Genomic DNA, 23,237 nt, shown 5'->3' on the forward strand with positions numbered 1-23,237 from the left:
GAGTAGAGCAAAGGCAATGAATGCAAATTTGCTTCAGAATTATAAAGAACGCCCTGTACCTTGGCCGCTGCCCGTGCCCTTGGTAATTGTGTCCCAGAGAGAGAGATTAGTTTTGAGAAAGACGCAAAAGGTGTCTTAGTCTTTCAAAGTTTTGAGCAGAGTTCAGAAAACGGAAAAAGTAAGAGAGAAGGATAATGTGATAGCTAATAGCCTAGTTTTCACAATGAGTAGCCTAATGACCGTTTTCTATTTTGGCACGAGTGGTTGAGTGAATGAAGAAGTATTAAAGCTTTATGCAGAATTGTTTCTCCGCTGTTTAATTCTTGTTTCTCTTAAAAAAAATAAAATAAAATCAGTTGATTTCATTTTTTTTTCTCTTTTGGGGGGGCGTGTGATGGTAATTGCTTCCTAGCAAAGAAAGATAAAGGAAAGGAGAATGCATTTTCGAGAAGTTCGGCAGTAAGGGGGCGTTAGCGCATTGTGTTGGAGGTGCCTGTTATCACGATGGTTCTAGAATCGGCAGGAGTGTTGTGGAACTCGTCAGGCGCCATCGTGAAGTGAGAAACGCTGCGCTTTCTGATGCAATACCTCATCTAGATTAATCTAAGAAGTTCTGGAAATCTCGGGAACCTTTGACATTCGCCATAGGCTCCGCCCCAGAGTGCTGTATAAATACGATGGTTGTAGCAGGAGAAAGCAGAGATCGTAAAAGAGAGACACCTGTTAGTCACAGAGAAATATCCTCAGTAAGAGCCACAGATCAGATTATCAGTGAGAGATCAGCAGCAGCAGAGATCATCCGTGAGAGATAAGAGAAAAAAGGAACCGACGAAGGATCAGAAGAAAAGTTGCTCGAGAGTTGGTTGGATACTGGTATAGTCATCTTCAGGAGTGGACGACCGAGTTATCTCGATGTTGCGCAGACTTCAGAGAAGAAAATGTCCTGCTAGAGGTTTTGGGGAGTTCCTGACTTTCAAGTAACGAGAGTAGACTTTATTTTCTGCAATACGGAGTCAAGAAGACGTGAGCAATCACTATTCTCCTTTTGTGAAGCCACCGCTTCGAGTCACTAAAGGTATTTGAATTACCTCGCTGTTCCCCCAGTTCATGCAGTGTACGATTCTGTTTTTTTATGCAAATAGGAGATACCATTCTGCATTTACCTTTTTTAGTAAGCTTGTCAATAAACCTTTGTTGAGGTTAGTGTTTCTTTCTATATTCATATCCCCAGTTTCAACTGTTGGTGTTGAAATATTTTTTTTTTTATTTATTTCATATTGAACCTGAAGTGGACCTCTCTCAAAGGCCATAACAATTACCTATAAAGTCCTCTAAAGAGGATCAAAATGGACTAAAATCTGGCATCAGGAACCTATGGATTCCGAGTCTTCATTACAAATTCCAGGACCAACTTGAGTGTAGATCCCAATCTCTGTGATGACTCTCTCAATGACTCTCAAGCTCCTCAAGATGAGGTATGAAAGACTTTTCAAAGTTTCTCAGAAGCATAGAGCTCTCTCATGAGGACAAGAAAGATCTACTGTCTTCGACCAAATGACCTGGCCAAGGACAGCTCTATAGTACTAAATAGTCGAAACAGGCATTTTGCCACTAGCAAAGTGTTGTCTCTCATCAACACCACAATGTGCCCCATCACTCAATCCTGAAACTTTTGTGGAGCTAAAAGCACTACTTTGACTTTCAGGATATTGATATGGAGGTGTCTGTCATTCTGGCCCCACATACCTGCAACCAATAACTCATCCGACTTGTGCGCACCATCCCATGGTCAATACATTTGAAAACAAAAGCATCTTGGGAGGGGGAGTGCCCAACGGCACCCCTTCTAAGAGGATCATGTCATCTAACTACCAAGCTAGATCTCTCCTCACTTCTTCCAACAGAGGAATTAGGAGAGAAAGGAGGAACCCTCACTGGAGACCAACACAGTTAATGGCAGGTTTTTCATTCCCGGCCCAGCACCAATGATCAAAAATCATCAATAATGGGAAATTCACAGTAATTATGGTAATAAATGGCGTTTATGATGCCCTAAGCTCTTACTGGTGCCGATAAACCACTTACCGGTGCCGAAAATCAGTCACCAACGCCGATAAACCACCAACCAACATCTATACACCGCCTATTGACTAAGATAAACCACTTACTGGCGCTGAAAACCGCTCACTGGTGCTGAAATTAGCTTACTGGTGCCAAAAAACCTTGCTAATGAAGTTGTTAGCCAAGCATTTTAAAACCGAAACACTGTTAACTGATAACACCAATAACAGGGTACTATCTGTATGCCTTCGTCCTCCACTAAAGGGATTGATTGTGTCTATTAAAACTAGTGTCACAACATCTAGGTTACTGACGCCGAAATAAATTTAAATAGAAAAAAAAATCAATTTAAAGTAAATTTCATATAAAAATATCTAAAAATATATGTATATAAATATATGGGTTCAAATATATAAATTCTTACATAAACATTCTATGTATTATCTAAATTTTTTTAGGAGGCCCGCCTCCCACATAAAGATATATAACTGCTCTTATATTACAATCCTTTCTGAGATTTGAAGCTAGAATGAAATTACCTTCTCTGTCACATCCCCAAGACAGGAACCTAAGTCTAAAATTCCCAAGTCTTGGACATTTAACCAACAAATGTCTCACAGTCAAGGGCACAATACTGTCCTTGCAAAACAGAGACTTTCACAGGACATCAAGAACCCATGAGTGAGTCTTGTATGTCCAACCCTCAATCACCACAACACCGTTTCCTGTCTCCTTAGCATATAGGGATTCTCTGACCTACTAGAGGATATAAATCCCGATATAGCAGTAGGCATCTTGTGGGTTCTTGAGAGCTGACTGCTGACTTTGCAAGTTGGTCAGCTTTCTCATTCCTAACCACCCCAACATGGGAAGGCACCCAACAGAACTTAACTTCTTTCCCTCTTCAGTAAAAGCAGCCATTCCAATATATCTAGAATCAGAGGCTTTAAAAAGTTAAAAGATTCCAGCGACTGTACAACACTTCTTGAGCCACAATATATGATAAAATTATTTTCATTCTGAATTAAATTTCCTTTAAAGCCTTTAAAATTGCATATAGTTCTGCTATAAAAATTGATGCAATAGATGATAACCTCCCACTTCTCTCTATGTCAGGGAAGGCTACACCAAAGCCAATGCCAGCATCTGACTTTGAGCCATCCATGAAAACTGCAGTGGAGTTATCATGTTGCAAGGAATGTTCTAAAAATATTGACCGCATGGTAAAATTAAAACATTAGAAGAATCTGGAAAGTTCCAGGGGGGACTAACTGAATATTTTGCAGGTAAAATCTCAATCCTTGGCATGTATATTCACTGACAATAAAATTTACTTCTTTGTGGTACTCCTTCTTGATTGAATACTACATCTGACATTGTTGCTCCAACATGAACCTGAAATAACCTATTTTTTAAAAAAGCCGTAATAAAGAGGGGCAAATTGCCTCTCAAGTTACATTCATATAGGACCCTCAAAATGCCATATCTCCATGTTGTATCATAAACCTTCCCTAGATCAAAGAAAACAATGATGTGATCCTGCTTGTCAGCGAAAGCTTCACATATTGAAGATTCCATTTGAATAAATACATCAATTGTGGAATGCATACTCCAAAAACCGCACTGAGCAGGCGACGGATATTTACCCCTTTCCAAGTACCACATCAAGCGTGTTGTCCATTTTTCCATGATATTACATAAACATGACGTCAATGCAATAGGACGATAATTTTCTGTCTTGAATAGATCTTTTCCAGGTTTCACGAATGGCAGTAATTTTAACATCTCCCAAAGCTTGGGGAGGATATGTTCACGGTAAATTCTGTTAATAAGGCTTAATATGAAAAGTCTGATATTTTCAGGGGTATGCTTAGTCACTGGATATGTTAAATCATCCAGTCCAGGAGCTGATTCATTACATTTATTCAAGGCCTATACAAATTCTCTCATAGTAAAAGGAACATTGTATTGCTCAGGTCTTAATGTATTAAAATCAATTTTGACCTATTCCATTAGCTGCCTTTGAGCTGAATAGATCATAATTTTTCTTCGCACCATTAGAAAATTGATTAGAAAACTCATTTTCCACTAACTGGGGGTCTACTACCTCACAACCATTGATCTTGATAACTGGAGGTTGACAAGGAATAAACTTGCCTGCTATTTTTCTAACTCTCTTCCCAACTAGAGTCAGAGGAGTTTTCGAATTTAGTGAAGATATGAAGATCGTTCCAGATTCTTTTCATGCTTCTTTTGATTTCCATGCGAAAATGAGCTCTTGCTTTTCGAAATTCAACACGATAATACTCACATTTTCGTCTGCAGTATCTGGTGAAAGCAGATCTCATAGATCTATGAGTTTCCTGGCATTTACAAGTCCACCAGGGAACTGGTCGACGGATAAATATGCCTGAAATCCTAGGTATACATTGAAGACCAGCCCAGAACATTATTGTATTCAAAAAGTCAAGAGGATCATCTACATAGGTAAAGTCATCAGCAGAGTTATTTATTGAGCTGTGCTCCTGGAGTGTTGCCCTATCAGTTTTACCAATGTTCCATTTAGGTAGCCTAGAAGATGGAGGACTTGATGCTACACTATGATGGAACTTAATCACCTTCCTTTTTGATTGGTGACGACACCCCAAAGAGGGCTTCTGCTATTCATGTCTCCCAAAATAACGAAAGGACATGGTAACTGTATAATAAGATATTTAAATTCATTGATGGGGAAGACTTCACTAGATGGTAGATAGAGAGAGAAACTGTATATTTTCCTTGCAAATGGATCTGCACACCCATCACTTGCAATGCTGATTGGATACTAATAGGATTTTGTGGAGTGTCATTTCGAACATACAAAACTACACCAACATAGCTTCCAATATTTAAATTATAGGTGGAGTAACAGCCTGTTTACTCTTGTGGGCTGGGGCACATATTATTACCAATCATGGTCTCCTGCAGAGCTATACAAACAGGACACACTTCTTGCATGAGCAGCCTTAATTCTTCCCATTTAGCTCTTAATAACCTGACAGTTCCACTGGAGAAAATTAATGAAGTCTACTTTCCTTTAGAGGCTGTTAAATTGGAGCCTCTTTTAAGAACTTTCAGCTTACTGCCTTGCTCCTTTTTCCTGGAAGTAGACCGATTGTTTATGGCTGCCTTCCTTTTTATAGGGTCATCAGTCTCAGGAACACCAGACAAAGCTGGTGCCACCTGAGGAGGGGAAATTGGTGCATCCTCCAAAGCATCAGAAGCACCATTTACAGCTGGTACAGCCTCCAGAGAAGTGGGAGTGCCAGGTATAACCAGCACAGCCTCCAGAGACAGGAGTACCAGAAATCAATGCCTTTGCTTCCATAGAAGCAAGAGTGCCAGAAACCACTGGCACTGCCAGAGGCAGGAGTGCCGGAAACCACTGGCACTGCCAGTGGCAGGAGTGCCAGAATCAACTGGCACTGCCTCTGATGAGGCAGGAGCACCCGAAATCACTGGCGCAGCCTCCGAAGAGGCAGGAGCACCAGCAATCACTGGTGCTGCCTACAAAGCGGCACAAGTACAGGTTGTCACTGGTTTTCTATTTATATTATCTTTGGTTAACATTTATATTTCTTCTTCAGTTAGCAGAAATACTGGAAAAGGATATTTCTGGTCTAACAAACTGATTCAATACTCTCTCTTTTACTTCTCTCAACATGATACGTTCGGTTACCCTTATGTTTGAATTTCTTTTTCCATGATGTATACATCACAATTAAGTAAAGATGATGGATGACTGTCTCCACAATGTATACATCTGGCTTTTTTATTACATATGCCATGCTCTGGTTCACTGCATTTGACACTAGTGGCAGGCTTGCCTTGTAGTTTCTGTCTAGAAGACCCTAACATATGTCCGAATTCTTCACAATGAAAACATCTCCTCGGTCTTGGGATATAATGTTTAACCTTGAAACATAGCCAGGTTGCTTTTACTATATATGGCAATAGATTAGATTTGAAAGTAATTCTTAAATTGGGAAGTGAGACAAAGACTCCATTTACCTTCTTCTTCATTCATCCAATTCTTATTACACCTTGACCTTTTAATTCTTCAACAAGCTTTTCTTCAGAGTATGTCATAAGTTGGGGTGCATATATCATTCCCTTTGAGTAATTCCAAAAAGTATGTATACTGCACATTCTGCATATATCATTCCCTTTGAGTAATTCCAAAAAGTATGTATACTGCACATTCTACTTTGACTCCTCCAAGGTGTGATAATGTTTTTAGTTTTTCACTTTCTTTTGCCGAGGCAGATTTCACCGTCGGCTTTCCTCAACCTTCGCAAGAAATCTTAGGCTCTCAGCAACAAAACTTCACAATATCTCTATATACTTTAAAAATATCACAACTAGAATCTTCCAGATTAAAGTCAAATATTTATCATACGAGTTTTCAAATAATCCCAGTCCTATTTCAGAATATTTCTGCTAAATTTCCCTTTACTCTGTACTGGAGCATAGGGTTTCAGTGTAATTACACTGGAAGGTTTTTAAATTTTTCCAGACGAAGGTTGTCAGTGGAGGTTCTAACAATCATCAACTGTGCCAATTCGCTACCATCAAAGGGCCCAGGGGTACTTGAAATCTTTATTTATACTCATCATAAAGATTTAGGTAAAGAGAGAGAAAAAAAATAAACCTGAAAACCTTAAAAAGATATCATCAGCCTTTCATGGAGTTTATTCTTCCACTAATGGCACAAGTGAGAACCAACTCCCAAATGTCTGCATCCCTACCCTACCCATTGAGGATGGCACAACATGATTAGAGTGGCCCAAGTGTAAGCCAAACCCGCTTGATGGGACTGAGAATATTACAAGAATACAATCATCCCCACCCTAATCACATTATGGGCAAACCGGACAGAATGCCGAGAGTCCTATCCACAAAACTAGACTCCCCTGGAATCCATAGTCTAGCCCAGCAAAATATTTCTGCCTAATATCTCTCAGGTCCGAACATTATCGGGCAGTTGATGGTCCTGCCACAGTTCCCACTATTTAGCTTCATATATAAATCCAGCCCCAGCGACTTGGGGGTTACCCAGGAACAAATACCTTGGGTTCAAGAGCCCCCTCACCACGTCAAGGTGGTCCCAATATGAGGGGGGCACTAAAGGGAGTGGAGATGAAACAACCCATTAGGATCCACCCCTCCAGTGACGACAGGTGACCCAGATTGACCTACCACTGCTGAGCATGTTGTTCCAGTAGAGACAGGAACTTCTGCGCTGCTTCTCTAAACCTGTTGATGCATGAATCCAAAAGGAAGACCCTCGCTGCTGCCATGTTTACTAGCATGTCCAGATACTTTACCCTCTGCTTGGGTATGAGAGCTGACTTCTCAAAGTTGATCACTACACTCAGGTAATTACAAAACTCAAGAAACCAATCTCTGTCCAGAAGCAATTGTGGCAACAAATTCATCAGGACCAGCAAATCATCCAGTTACTTCGAAAGACATATCCTGTGCGAATGAGCCCAAGACAAGATTAACAAGAACACCCAAGTGACCAACTGGGGAACGGTTGAGAGCCCAAAACAAAGTGCCTTGAACTAGAATACTGTCACCCCAAGGGTAAACAGTTACTTGGGAAGCAGCTGTAAACAAACCTGGAGACTGGTCTTTCATGACTTCCACAGAGCCTTTCTGGAGCATTGCATTCACCTCTCCCCAAAAGGCAAGGTCCTTCTGTGACCTGGGAATGTACATTAGAAATCAGACCAGATTGAGGGTGGGGGGGTGGCGAAGACTCAAAGGGTAGTAGATACCCTACCTGATAGATAAGTTGTTCAATGGCTTGACAGGAATCTCCCCAACCATTGGCAGCAAGCAGGGAGGAACACTGACCCCAGTGTCCTTCACTTGTCTTTCCCTTGCCCCCCCACCTGAAAAGAAAGAAGGATAAAAGGGGGGGGGGGGCTGCGCACCTTTCATATACTGGGGTAGAAGACACCTGGGTGCCCCTGTGAAGGGTCAAGGAAGTTTAGGACTTTCTCTGACCCAAAAAAGAAGGGCTGGTGAACAAGTTTGTTACTGTTGTCCATCTGAAGGCTGTTCACTGCTGCCTCCACCTCACCTCTAGCAAAGAGGGAAGAGGACCCCAGAACAGGCCCATTCCTAAGTATCAAAGCAGACTTGGGACCAACAAACCTAGAAATTTGAGACAGCACAGCATCTCTCCTCTTCAACACTAGGTTAGCACACAGGTTTGAAGGCTGCATCCTCCTTGAGTATATGGGTACCCGAAGAAGTGATCTTGGTCACTGACAGGACCTAAAGATTAATCAACGAGACTGGGTTGTGGAATACCTCCATGATAGTCATCATGTCAATGCCTCCGCCTACGAGAGGGAGACTCCTTCCACAGGGAGATGCTCCAGTGACAGACCGGAACACAAACTAGGCAGGTCCAGGTCAACCTGCTTGGTTGGCAATGGGCACTCAGTGGGAGGTATTTCCTCTGTTGAGCTAGGGCAGAGGAAGTGTCTTGCATGAACGTCTGGATCAGATATTCTCTTGCCAAGGACCAAGAGCAGCATCAAAATACGAAGGACTTAAATTTGGATGACTTCTTATCAGCCATCTGTGATGAAAAGGGTTAAGACTACCAATGGGCTAGTTTATGATATTAGGTTAAAAGTTTTTAAAAATTAATACTTCAGAAAGATTTCTGGGAGATGCTAAATAAAATATAAAAGAAAAGCATTTAAATATAAGCCGGGAGCTGTTAGAGATATGCACATGGACAATCTGTGTCAATGCAATGCTTCAAGTTCAGCATTACAATTCAATCTAATTTAAAAAGTTAATCATAAATCATTCTTTTACGGTTTAGCATAGCTATGACTTTACTGGCTGAGAGGTGGGTGATGTAGCACCAGGAACTCGTGGTGGAAGATCTGGAGGATGCTCAGGTCGATCAGGTATCTCTCCTCCAACTACCCCACCTGCTGCACCAGCAAGAGACAGCGAAGACTCATTTTTAACACTATACATAGCAGGTCGTAGCTCATAGTTCTTCACTCTGGAAAAAAAGTAATATACACAAACTATAAATAGTAGGTAACAGCCAATAAATAATGTACAGTTCATAAGAATCATATACAATGTAAACTTTTAAAATGTCATAGAAAAGACGAAAAGTAACTTAATGATTGTGACCAATGTAACCCTCACCATATTTCCTTTATTTAAGTAGCCAATAATTAACCTTTTTTATAAAAATAGAAAAGAATACAGAATTTTGACCAAAGACCAAGTTCTGGGGCCCATTAGGTAATTCAGCACTGAAAGGGAAATTGTCAGGAAGAAAGTTTGTCAGGAGTAACTGGAGGAAAACCTTGGAAAGTCAGATGGAAGAATGAGAATACAAACGGAGGTAGAGTAAAAAGAATGAAAGACATTGCAACTAAGGGCCAAAGGGACGCAAAGAACCCTAAGAAATGTACACCACATGAGATACACTGACAGCACTAAACCTCCATGGGGAGTAGTAAAGTTATAAAGGAAAAATAAAAACCATTGGCCAATGTATTCAGACTTTTGTATAATTCTTCCTCAGACATATGCAGGAGGATAACAAAAAGTTGTAATTTATGGTAAAATCAGGTAAATGGTAGGTACTCACCCCATTTTAGTAGACAATCTACCTATTCACAGAACTAGAAAATATAAATTTTCATAATAAAATTTATTATTTGGATACTTCCCTACTGTTAAAGTTAGCTACATCTCTGTGCCAATTAGGCAAGTTGGCATTCAAACAAAAAAAAAAACCGAATGGCTGCCCAGATGACTGTCTAGTTCACCTGTTCTCCACCAGGTGAGATTCAAATGTTTTAGCTCATGTTAGAATTCTCCTTGACAGCCCACTAAGTTGTGTGGAGGTTGGGTGGGGTCTACTTAACTAACATTGGGTTAGGTAAGTATCCAAATAATAAGTTTTATTATGAAAATTTATATTTCAGATGACTCTTACTTACTGTAAAATTTAGCCGTTTCCCACATTAAGAAGAGGACGGTGGGTGGTGCAACCAGACAAAAATCCGCTCAACCAATCAAGCTAAAGGTTTCTTGCATGAAACCAAAAACATTCTTACCTGATCTGGAATCCTTTATGGATTGCATTCAGGGAGCAAGGCTCTCTACATGTGCAGCAAAGAGCAGCTTGTGGAGAAAACCACTTCAATTCAGTCAGAATGAAACAGAAGCGACGTGACGGGACCCCTGTGCCTGGGTCCAAAAGCCCTATAAAATGAGCCACTTAAAATAACTACCTTTATGATATAAAGGCACGCCCCTATACAAAATTTGCCTTCATGCTCCCCAAAATATTAAAACCTGAGATTTAAACAAAAGAGCCTATAGGATTGCTCTTTCTTCTGTTCAGGAAAAGACTACCCACTATGTACTAGTAGAGGATTAAGGGCTTTACTGTTTTCAAACATGATTCTGCATGCTTAAGATAGTGAGTGGGTAAAAACCAAATTGCACTTCTACTGTGCCATATCAATCCTATCCTGAAGCGACAAATTGACATAACACTAAATGAAGTTACAACTGCTGCTCACATTATGAATGTTTACCTTCAACAAAGGTAGAAGATAAGGAGCTAGTTCTCATGCACTAGCCTAATCAGATACGTCACAGAGGACCATGTGTTCTGACAAAGATGTTCCAGGTTTCTAAATACACAAAAGAATAGGTTAACTTTGCCTCCTCCAAGCTTAACCTTTGACAAATGCATTGTGTGTTTTCTAAACCCACAAACAAAAAGTTAACTTTGCCTCCTGGCTTAACCACTGGCAGAGACAGCTAGGTTTTCTAAAACCACAAAACAAAAGATTAATTTTGTCTCTTCCAGGTTTAACCTTTGACAACGACATCTAGGTTTCCTAAAACCACAAAACAAAAGTTTAACTTTGCTTCTTCCAGGATTAACCTTTGACAAAGGTGTTTCAGGTTTCTAAAAGGATAACTACCTCCTCCAGGCTTAACCTATCTGATTAAGTTTAACTGCCCCAACAGGAAAGAGAAGTGTTTCCTCTTCTTCTCCACAAAGGAGGTTACATTGGAATTCTTACAGTTCTCTGTAAAACGTAGCCTTGACATCACCCTCAGCTAAGGCAGAAAGATAAAATAGCATTCCCTTTACCAGAGCTTGAAGTAGATAGCCTGCAATAATTTTGCTCATTAACTGCCAAGAGTGCTAAATAAAAGGTTTCATTGTACATAATTCCGATAAAGTTTAGACCTGCATCTAATCTCCAGAGAGAGACTGATACCGAGATGAGGGGGCATCAATCTCAACACGTTAAGTGGCTTATCCTCAGCGAGTTCTAAAAGCACATGCTGCAATACTGAGGAAAATATGGAACAATAACTTTGAAAGTAAATGGCAAAAAAGTCTAACTATCTCTATGAAAGCAGAAAAACACTGATGTCTACATGGTTCCACAATACACAGAAAGCTGCTCCTGACAAAGCCACAGCTGTTTTCCACATGATTAAGGATAGGTCATGCAATAACTTGAAAATCCCCTTAATGGGTGGGGACATTCTAGCATCTCCATGCAGTTAAGGAGATGCGTAAGTTAGTGGAAGTACATGGAAGTGTATAGTAGTCTGATTGATTTCCTCTTAAGGGGGCCGGCCAGCTAATGCCATTCTTTAAGGACAGGACTTTGATATTCATACCACTTAATAAGGTGACTTGGGACATCTCCAAACCCCATATGATTTTCGCCTCTGACCTTCGGTTTTGTGACGCCAGGGCGATTTATCCCGAAAATAACCATTTTTCAAATTCTATCTCCTCCCTTGATATTTAATATTAAGACCCTGGATTACTACCATATATAGACCTGATGTAGACCTCCAATCAAATGAGGAGTTTTTTTTCTAAAAGTAATTTTTTTGCTAGATATGAATTTTTCATTATGGTAAAAAAATAAACCCTATATATTAGGAAAACAAAATTTATAAAAAAAAAGACAAAACAAAAATTGGAAAAAAGGGCTTCATTTGATTGTTCTATAATGTCTTTCTGAGTTATATACTAAATTCCAATGTTATAGCTTTAAAACTAAGTGAGAAGATAGATTTTGAAGGTCAATAACTACAGTTTTGAGATACGAGCGTTCAAAGTTTTTCTTCGTATTTTTATAACGACAATGTTAATAAATAATGATTATTATGAATGTATATTTCTTTTTTGTGTATTAACCCTCTTACGCCGATTGGACGTATTAAACGTCGAGTCAAAATGTCTCCCGTATGCCGATTGGACGTATCATACGTCGGCTCAAAAAAGTTTTTTTAAAAATTCGCGGAAAAATACTTATAGGCCTACCAGCCGAAAACTTTTGTATCACGCGCCTTGGGGGATGCTGGGAGTTCACGGATCAAGGCGTTGTTTTTGTTTACAATCGCTATGCACAGGCGCGCAAGCGCGAATTTCTTTCTTATCGCACTAAAAAAGTATCAGTGACACATCTCGGAAATTATTTCGTCACTTTGACATAATTTTTGCACCATTTTAAATTATCCTTTACATGAAGTATTATATATGAAAATGTGCGCAATTTCATGTAAAATACAACAATAAAATACTCATGATTGTAGCTTTTATCAGTTTTGAAATATTTTCATATAAATAACGATAAGTGCAAAAATTTCAACCTTCGGTCAACTTTGACTCTACAGAAATGGTCGAGAAACGCAATTGTAAGCTAAAATTCTTATATTATAGTAATATTCAATCATTTTCCTTCCTTTTGCAACTAATTGGACGTCTCTACCACAATATTTCGATTTATGGTGAATTTATGAAAAAACTTTTTCCTTACGTTCGTGCGATAACTCTTCCGATAAATTTTTTCGTGCGATTGTCCTAATGTTTGCACCCTTTTAAATTTGCCGTTACATAAAGTTTTATATATGGAAATGTGCGCAATTTCATGCACAATACAACAAAAAACAACCCATGGTTGTAGCTTTTATCAGTTTTGAAATATTTTCATATAAATAACGTTAAGTGCAAAAATTTCAACTTTCGGTCAACTTTGACTCTACCGAAATGGTCGAAAACGCAATTGTAAGCTAAACTCTTATATTCTAGTAATATTCAATCATTTACCTTCATTTTGCAACAACTTGGAAGTCTCTAGCAGAATATTTCGATTTATGGTGAATTTATGAAAAAAAAACATTACGTTCGCGCGGTAACTCTTCCGAAAAAATCAGAATTTTTTTGTGCGATTGTCGAAATGTTTGCACCATTTAAAATTAGCTGTTACATAAAGTTTTATATATGAAAATGTGCGCAATTTCATGTAGAATACAACTAAAAATGATTGAAGGTCGTAGCTTTTCCCTTTTTATGAAAATTTGCATATAAAATCCCAATAAATAGAAAAAAAACCACGTTCGGTCAAATTTGACTCTACCGAAATAGTTGAAAAACGCAATTGTAAGCTAAAACTCTTACGGCCTAGTAATATTTCATCATTTTTCTTCATTTTGAAACAAATTTGAAGTCTCTAAAACAATATTGTGATTTATGGTGAATTTTTGAAAAATATATTTACCTTCACTCCGCGCCGATTCGCGGCCGCAAGTCTCCGAAATACGTACATCGCATTATCCTAATATTTGCTCCTTTTCATATTAGCCTTTTTATAGAGTTTCATATATCAAAATGTGCGCAAATTCATGAAGAATACAATAAAAAATAATTGAAGGTTGTAGCTTTTTCCATCTTCGAAATATGTGCATATAAAAAATATATATATATTAAAATTTCGACATTCGGTCAAATTTAACTCGTCCGAAATGGTCGAAATATGCAATTCTAATCTAAAACTCTTACAGTATCGTAATATTCAATCATTTGTCTTAATTTTGAAACAAATTGGAAGTCTCTAGAACATTATTTAGAATTACGGTGAATTTTTTAAAATAACATTTTTTTACGTCCGCGCGTACGAATTCGTACATCATTTTGTGATAATATTTTTTCCGGTGTTGCTTTTATTGTTTTTACTATGTATTATATATCAAAAGGATTGTAATTTAGTGTACAATACAATGAAAAAAAAAAGTAACTCGTTAGCTTTGACCGTTTTTTTGCACAGCGTGATTTGAATACAATTATCTATGAATTTTTTTTTTCGCTACCATATATCGCATTATTTACATATGATAATGATATTATTTTTCATTTCTGATGATTGCATACTAAACTTCAGGCAATGAAAAAAAAATGAGCCAAAAATGAACTCTTAATCTTCAAAACTAAGCGCGCTGTGATTTTTTGAAAAAATTATTTTTTCCGCTTCCGCGCTCACTCCAAACCGGCGCCGGCATACAGGAGAGGTTTTGATTTTTAGGGCTTCGGCGTAAGAGGGTTAATAAACCAAAACTATCTTATTTATCATAATTTAATCATAAATGAAGATCCCTTTCCTCATATACTGTAGCTTGGGGCACTGCCTCAGGCAAGACGGGGCACTCCTTCCTACGCAACTCTCTCTCTCTCCTTCACTAACTCTGCTTATTACGGCGAATTTTCTTCTTCTGTATGTTACCTAGATGTTTTCCTAGTATTTTCCGTTTTGGCATAATGAAATTCTTGCCGAAACAAAAATAAACAAACATAAATGCAAGAGAATGTCAAGAGGTGAAATTCGAAGATGACAAATATACAAGAATTGGGTTTGTCTCATGCTAATGGACCCTTCCCACCTTGTAAGGGAAGGGATGGACATATGCTTCTATACCCTAATGAAAGGAAACAGAACGGAGCTCAGTAATATGGCTTACCTGCATTGACCGCCCTTTTCAGCATGTGATGACTGCAACTCTCAGTCCATAGGAAGAGAGAAGCATGGAGAGGAAGAGAAGCCAGTCACACTCAATCACACTCATTCATATGGTTACACAAGGCGAGATGCAACCTTGTCCAGTTAGAGGAGCTGGGTAAGCTATACAACTTGCTGAGCAGCCACAATGGGTCCCAAAACCAGGAGGTGAAGGTGGTCTGAATACCTGTGAAACCAACAGGTTCTTGCAGAACGCAAGGATAGGACCAATACCTCTGACTTCATGGGCTCTCGGATGAAAGGCACCAGTGTCGGACTTCCCAAGTATGCTTCCCTGATCACCTCACGAAGCCAAAGAGATAGTGTTCTTGGACACCTCTTTCTTGGTCACTCCAGTGCTAACGAAGAGGCTTCGACACTCAGGCCAGTAATGACAAGTTCTCTTCAGATAGTACCGTAGCACTCTAACATGACAAAGTAGCATCTTGTTTGGGTCATTACCACAAAAGTCCTCTAGGAAGGGGATCATAAAGGATTCGAATCTATCATTCGGGACCAAAGGATTGTGAGTCTTCACTATGAATCTGGGACAAAATAGAGCGTTAGAGGTCCCCATCCCCTCGAGTGTTTGACATTATAAGAAAAACAGTAAAGCTCACCTACTCTCTTTATCGATGGCAAGGCCAGCAAAAAGACAGTCTTAAGGGTCAGATCCCTGTCTGACAACTCTCAGGGAGGCTCATAAGGTTCAAGAGTCAAGCTCCTTAAGACAAGAGTCACATCCCACTCAAGAGGCCTGAGTTCCCTGGGTGGGCAAGACCTCTCAAAGCTCCTTATAAGGAGAGTGATTTCTATAGAAGAGAAAATATCCACTCCTCGCAGTTTCAGGACCAGGGCCAAGGGGGACCTATAGCCCTTAACTGTAGAGACAGAGAGGAGCTTCTCTCGGCAAAGAAAGACAAGGAAGTCCGCGATCTGTTGAAGAGTGGCTCTGGGTGGAGAGAGATTCTATCCATGACACCAGCCACAGAAGATGGACCACTTTCCCTGGTATACTGCTGCAGAGGACTTTCTGAGGTATCCTGCCATCTCTGTTGCTGCTCAGTGAGAAAATCCTCTCGCTCGCAAGAGATGGTGGATAACTGTCAGCTGTGAAGACACAGACTGTACTGCCGAGTGGTAATCGCTCTACGTGAGGCTGACACAGAAGTTTGTGCCACGGGGAGTCTCTCACAGTGCCTTGGAGAAAAGAGCCAACAGATCAGGATACCGAACCACCAGAATCATCCAAAGATTGCTGGTGACCAGCACTCTGCTGATCACCTTGCGAAGCAGACAGAATGGGGGAAAGGCGTAAACTTTGAGGTTGTCCCACAGACGTTGGAACGTGCCCTCTGCAGCTGCCCATGGGTCTGGCACCATGGGAAAGAAAACTGTGAGTTTTCTGTTGTGCCGGGTGGCGAATAGGTCTAACACTGGATGCCCCCATAGGTCAAACTGGTCTACCACTGGACGCCCACATAGGTCGAAAGGCCTTTCCGCCACGTCTGGGTGTTAAGACCATTCTGTCCCAATCACCTAATTCTGGCAGCTGAGCTTGTCTGCCACTACATTACTCTTGCCTAGAATGTACCTGGCCGATAGCTCTACTGAGTGAGCTGCAGCCCACTCGTGCACCTGCACTGTCAACTGATGCAACGGGAGAGACACTAGGCCCCCCCTGTTTGTTGACATGCCACTAACATGGTGTTGTCGCTCATCAACATCATAGTGTCCCATCACTCGATCCCAGAACTCTTGGAGGGCTAAGAAAGCTGCCTTGAGTTCCAGAATGTTGGTGTGAAGGTGCTTGTCGTGTCGATTCCACACTCCTGCAGTCAGCAACTCCTCCAGGTGTGCGCCCCAGCCCTCATTCGATGCGTCCAAGAACAGAAGAATGTCCGGAGGGGGAGTGTGCAACTCCACTTTTATGTTTCGGTGATAGGTGGGCTCGACTAGAAGGGCAGAAGATATCCCTCCCGAAGGACATGCACCATGTTGCCCAATGGCTCGCCAGGCACTCCAACACCAATGGCAGCAACTGAGGAGGAATACCGCCCCTAGCATTTCCCTCTCTTACTCTTTCGCTTACCTCCCTTCTCGTGAGTGAAGGGGGGCTGTTGTTTCCCTTTCGGAGTGAAGGGGGGCTGTTGTTCCCCTTTCGGAGTAAAGGAAGAAGGCTGGGTCTTTCCTCGCCGCACCTTTGAAGGAGGAGTCTTCTCGGAGGAGGAGGAAGAGCTAGCTTGGCTCGAGGGCCTAGCTGCAGTTGCACAAGACAGCCTGGATGTCTTAGCAACTGCCTGGTGGACGAGGTGACCGCTGTCTTCAGCTCTATGCTTGTCTATCTCAGCTTCCACTATCTCTCTAAGGAAGAGAGAGGAGGAACCCTGCAACAGTCCGTTTCTTAAACCCAGTGCTGACTCTGGGCCCATACCTGGCTATACAAGTTAGGACAGTGTTCTTCCTCCTAAGAACCAGATTAGCCCACAGGTTTGCCATCTGGTAGGCCAGGTAGGAAACAGCCCTACCTCCAGACTGACAGTCTCCCAAAAGCCTAATCTTCCCCAAGAACTATCAGTCCCGAAGAAGCAGCAACTTTGGATACTGTGAGGGACCACATATCCAGCCAGGAGACAGCCTAGAAAGCTGCCATAGCAGTAGCCTCCAAGGTCGTTGCCTCATGCTGCGTGAACCATAGGTTCTAAGAAGGCGCTGCAAAGGCAAGCTGGGAGTTAGGCACACTAGCTCCAGGTCAACCTGTTTGGTTGGCAAAGTGTTCTCTGAGGCCATGTAGAATCACCTCTGTCAAGGTAGAGGAGGGGGAAGCAACTTGTCCAATCTGTTGGTCCTAAGTGAATTCTCTAGTCCCCAGACAAGATTATTCACCTGCTCCAACATGCCTTCAGACAAGGAAGACCAAGGTAACCCCACAGAAGCTCTGGGTTCCTTCATAGGACCCCAGAATGACTCCAACTGTGAAGGGCAGTCAGAGGGAGATACCATCGATCCTTCCATAGGTGACTGTGCTGACAGATCAGCGCAATGACCTCTGTGCAAAAGACATCTGAATCTCAGGAGTGACTGCATCCTGGGGAGAAGGACTGTCAAGGCCTTCCAGGATGAGTCCCGCCCTCGATCCTCTTCCCTCAGAAGGAAGAGCCTCAACAGATCCCCTATGATCTCCTCAAACCACTTAAGCATACGACCTCTCGGGTCCTAAGACTGTGCCAGGAACATAAACTTTCATGGCCAAACCATGAGGAGAACAATCCTCACAGTTCCCCCTGGTGGCCTTGCTCCTCCCGGTGTATCCTGAGGAAGTTGAAAGGACAGGTGAGAAAGATCTGACGCTCATGCTCCCACTTAGTCTGCTAGCAAAACTAGCAGATGGAGCGGGCTGCAAACAATCACCAACCGACAGTGATGATCAACTCACAGTCTAGAGGAGTGTTCTCCCTCTGGAGAAACACTCCCCCAAGAACAGTAACGATGCTCTCGCACGTCAGGAGAAGTGCTATGCGACACTTAGACCATTTGTCGATTTGTCAGGTAAAGAATAGTGTTCACCTGCGTGACAAGAGCGAGTACTATCTTCATGATGAGTCAGTCCCCGAAGAGGCTGAAACCTCTCGAGAAGACTGAACGGGGGACCTCCTACTGTTCGCCGTGTGCACGGTCCTGCGAGACCGTCACATCGCCCCTTGGAGCCAAACATCGGTAAGGCGAGAATCACCTGAACAACTCACCCCTTCCCTCTGCACCATGCTCGAGTTATGACAGCAAGCCGACTCAGCATCACCAACTCTAGCTGTACGCTCATCAGTAGATATACATGGACTGGGGAAAATCCACGAACAAGAACCCGAGACGGTTCCAGTCCTAGAGGCAGAAGCTCTCGGACTAGGTGCAGAAGTACAAGCTGGGGCATAAACTTCTGTGGTCCCCACACTGCGTGCCCCTTGGGGTGATGAGGAAGTTCCCATTCCTGAAGGAATGGGAGGACCAGCAGAGTGGTGAGACAGACCCTTAGAAGTCCCAGATTGAGACTTCTTGGGGGGTGGGAGACAACCTCCTTCTTCTTCTTCTTCTTTGGTAGAGGGGCCTTGGAAGAAGTGAAGGAGGCAGCAGACGATGATAAAGACGAAGACGAGGAGGAAGATGACAACACCTTTCGCTTCTTCTTGAACTTCTTCATCAGCTTCCTCAGAGCGGCAGTCAAATTCCACATCCAGGGTGCCAGTGAAGTGGCTGCCAACACAGCAGGCTCCAGGACAGCTGGGACCGGGGGCGCCAACACCACAGCAGCACTCCCACAGTCAGGGATGAGACAGCAACAGGCGTGGGCATGAAGAGAGGTGGCAGGTCCAGTGGAGATGGTCTCTGGGGCCGATCATAAGCAGCTGGGGGAGAGAAAACTGCGCAACCTGGAGGAGGAGGCAGAAATGATTCTGCCCTCAATGTATGTGGCACTGACGACACGACAACTGAGGGTGTTACCGTGGTAACGTGTTGTTATGCACTAGGTGAGGTGGTCTCACATACCTAGGTACGGACAAAGTCGTCGCTGCCCCCGCAGCTGCCCCATGAGTCACAGGAGCTGACGATAAATGTTCCATCAGCCCCTGGAGAGACAGAGTGCCAAGCAAGCCCAACTTCACCCAAGCCAGTTGCAAATCCCCAAATGAGGAGACAGACACACCTGAGGGAGCAAAAGTCGGGTTAGTGGGAGGAGTTCCTACTCACCCCAAAGGAGAAAAATCCTCTCCGGAGCGAGCAGAAACCCACAAGTACAACTCAGAGTTGATGAATCAAATGAAAAAGCAGGAGGAGACATTTCCCCCAAAGGAGCAAGATGGGGAGGCTTACGCAGTGGGAGGAAAGAAGACAGAATTACGAACGGGGTGGTCAGGGGCATGTAACCCTCCAACGAAGCCTTGGAAGGCTTCTCTCGAGATTGTTTCCTCCCCTCGTATGTCCCCACTGCTCTGCCGACCAAGAGATACAAGTTCACAAGGATTATCATTATACACTCACACCCTCGGCACTTTACACAGAGGACGTGAGGATCTACCTCAATTTTTGATCGGAAGCCACCACACTTCCTGCCCCCACTCCAGGGCAAACACTTGCAAAAATGGGGGGCGATTCGGGTTATCTGAGTCTTGGGTTTGCATAATAATATAATAATTAAGCAAACAAAGCACAAACATAGAAAAGAGAAAACACAGAAAGATATCACAAAGTTTGATTCTCATACGTCAACGATGGGCAGAGAGCAAAAGCATGTCTGCATACCACGGCGGCCGAAAGCAAAGTGGAATGTTTACGTCCAGTCAGGCGGGACTCCCAACTATCAGAGAAGCAGTTAATGCCTAACTACCTTGTTGTTATTCTTTTACGACTGATTTCCAGCCTACGCTGAAAGTAATTCCTTATGTAAAGGACCGAGGGTTTGTATAACATATATGAACAATTTAATTTTCTTGTATAGCATATCTTCAATATTTCTAATGGATGACTACACAAAATTTTGCTGTGAAAACAGAAGCATTGTTTTGAAAGAAAAATCTGTTTGTTGGGTGATTTGGCTACATATCCCATACCTGACAAGGATTTGGACCCATCAGAGTATACTGCATGATGTGGACCTTAATTTAGTATATGTTCTATTCAGTGTTGTTCAAGATATTCTGAAGTAAAGTGTAAGTATATACTTTTCATATGAATATTTAAAGTGTGTGTACAACCTCATATCTGATGCATAGTCTGAGGAGGGGATAACTATCTTACTGGAGGAAATTTTATATTGATATTTGTTGACTCAAACAGGCTATTGCCTCTAAATGGGAGAGGTGCTAATTTATTGTTAATAAATATATCTCTTTGATCCAAAACTCTCTTGTTAGTAAATCACTCACTAGTATTTTTACTGCACTACACATAATCACTGTATATATATTCGCATATCATGCGACTTTTGAAGACCTAATTTTGGAGCTAATTATAAAGGGGTCACATCATACATGAGATACAAAATTTGAGTACGTAATACATATTTTTATCATATGATAAAATACAAACATAATGGATATGCATTTTTTCCATTGGATCTTTTAAAAAGTTATGATTTACTTCACGGCATCCAATAATATTATATCATGCGACTTTTGATGACCTAATTTTGGAGCTAATTTTAAGGGGGTTGCATCATACATGAGATATAAAATTTGAGTATGTAATAATCACATATTCGTATCGTATGATAAAATACAAACTTAATGGATATGCAATTTTTCCATAGATCTTTTAAAAAGTTATGCTTCACTTCACTGCATCCAATAATATGTATTTTCATATTACTGTTTGTATTATAAAATACAAACATAGCAACCAATGCTTTGGTTTGGAAATCAGCAGAGGGTGATTGCGAGGTAAGTTTGTTTTGTTGTATCTAACTCAAATCAAAGGGACTTTCTTGCTTCTAGTTAGCGCAAATGAATCTCAAGATACTATATATGGAACATGGTTATTATACGTTATGCAGTGGTCCCCATATTCGTGGGGGATGCGTACCAGACCCCCCACAAATGGTTAGAACCCGCAAATAGTTAGAACCCCCATAAAAATGCTTAAAACCTCCCATTTTGTTAGTTAAAGCTCAAGAAAACCCACTAACAATTTTTATACCAGTTTTTTTTATGGTTTTATGACAAAAAGTGCATTATATGATGAAATTGATAAAAAAAAAAAAAAACAGGAATTTGTGGATATTTCTCATAGAAAAATACAGCGAATGGGCAAATTTTCCGAGAATAATGAGGGGAAATGTTCCCAAGAGAAATCCACGAATTTGTGAGTTTGCGAATCCGGAAAGCGGGAATACAGGGGTCCACTGTACCAAGTGTTTTCCAAGTTGAAATATTTTGCATAAACAAAAATCAACAGATTCCGTTGAATATTTTTACTTGCTCTCATCAGAATGCTACGAGCTTTACATATCTTCTATTGGAGTGAAAACAATAAAATATGTTCTTTCATGCCCAATACTTTTGATAAAAACTTTTCTCTCTCAAATTTTGTTTATGGTCAAGTTTGAAGGTACTATCCGAAGTTTGCGAGTTTCATCCACGTTGCTGATGCATGATAATAGTCATTAGCAAACCAACATTCTTTCCTTAACTTCAGCTAAAACTTACAGATAAAATTTAGCAGTACAGGCGGCCCTCGGTAAGTGGCAGGGGTTCCATTCCTGACCGCCAACGCTAAGCGATTTTCGACGCTAAGCGATTTTAAAGCCTACGGCCGCCGCACACCTTCTTTCAAAATTCTAGACCAGTCAAACGGCGCCATAATCCCACAATGGCGCAATAAGTAAAATTATATTTATGTAGTACTATAGAATTTACAATACAGTAGTACTGTACAGTACATTATAGTATTATAAATACTGTAAAGTGAAAAAGCCTAGCTTTAATCCTTTGGGTGTCTAGAGTATGTAAAGATATAACGTAATAAGGTTTTATACAGTGTACAGGTAGCTGTAGTGTTCAAGTTACAATAATTTATCTTACGATAATCTGATTTTATGAGAGACCAAATTGCAATAGCCTAATTTTATCCCATCTTATAGTTACACAAGTTCAAAAAAAGAGAATGATGAAAGTATGGTTTTAACGTTATACCTGTTGCATAAACATGTACAGCCATGAACAACCAAACGAGACACAACTTTTTTTTCTAAGTAGTACAACCGAATTGGATAACATCCGTCTGGCTTGTATTTCAATCATCATACTATAGTACACTATTACCGTAGTTGTTATAAATGGCGTTATGTATAATACAACTGAGATATCTTAATGTAATAACTTTATTTACTATAGATCAAAGATCAATATAGATCAAACATCAATCGGGAAATATACTGTTATATTTAAACCTAGTTATAACTGAAGCTGAGAAAACTGTTCAAGCTGTTAATGACTATTATCATGCATCGGCAACAAGGATAAAACTCCAGTAAACGTATGCCATCAAACACAACCGTAGATAAAATTGAGATAAAATCCTTTTAATCAAACCTACTGTGCTTGAAAGAACACATTTTACTGTTGGTTTCACGCCGATATAAGATAAATACCGTAAAGTTCGTATTACCATTATATAAAGGAAAATTGCGAACGGAATCACGTAATCTGTTTAAAAAAAAATAGTTCACAATCACAACGAGACCTATTCAATTCATATTTCCACCTAAAAACA

The 23,237-nt window shown here is 40.9% G+C and overlaps 1 protein-coding gene across 1 annotated transcript in view; it reads right to left on the minus strand.

The window, feature by feature from the left end:
* LOC135220871 (SH2B adapter protein 1-like) overlaps nucleotides 1–23,237 on the minus strand; it is a gene marked incomplete in the record, with an annotated part of 324,700 nt that overhangs the window by 166,009 nt on the left and 135,454 nt on the right. Inside the window, 1 exon segment of the mRNA XM_064258463.1 lies at nucleotides 8,968–9,139. Coding sequence (XP_064114533.1) covers nucleotides 8,968–9,139 — 172 coding nt within the window.

Source organism: Macrobrachium nipponense, chromosome 2, assembly GCF_015104395.2.
Source record: "Macrobrachium nipponense isolate FS-2020 chromosome 2, ASM1510439v2, whole genome shotgun sequence".
Lineage (NCBI taxonomy): Eukaryota > Metazoa > Arthropoda > Malacostraca > Decapoda > Palaemonidae > Macrobrachium > Macrobrachium nipponense.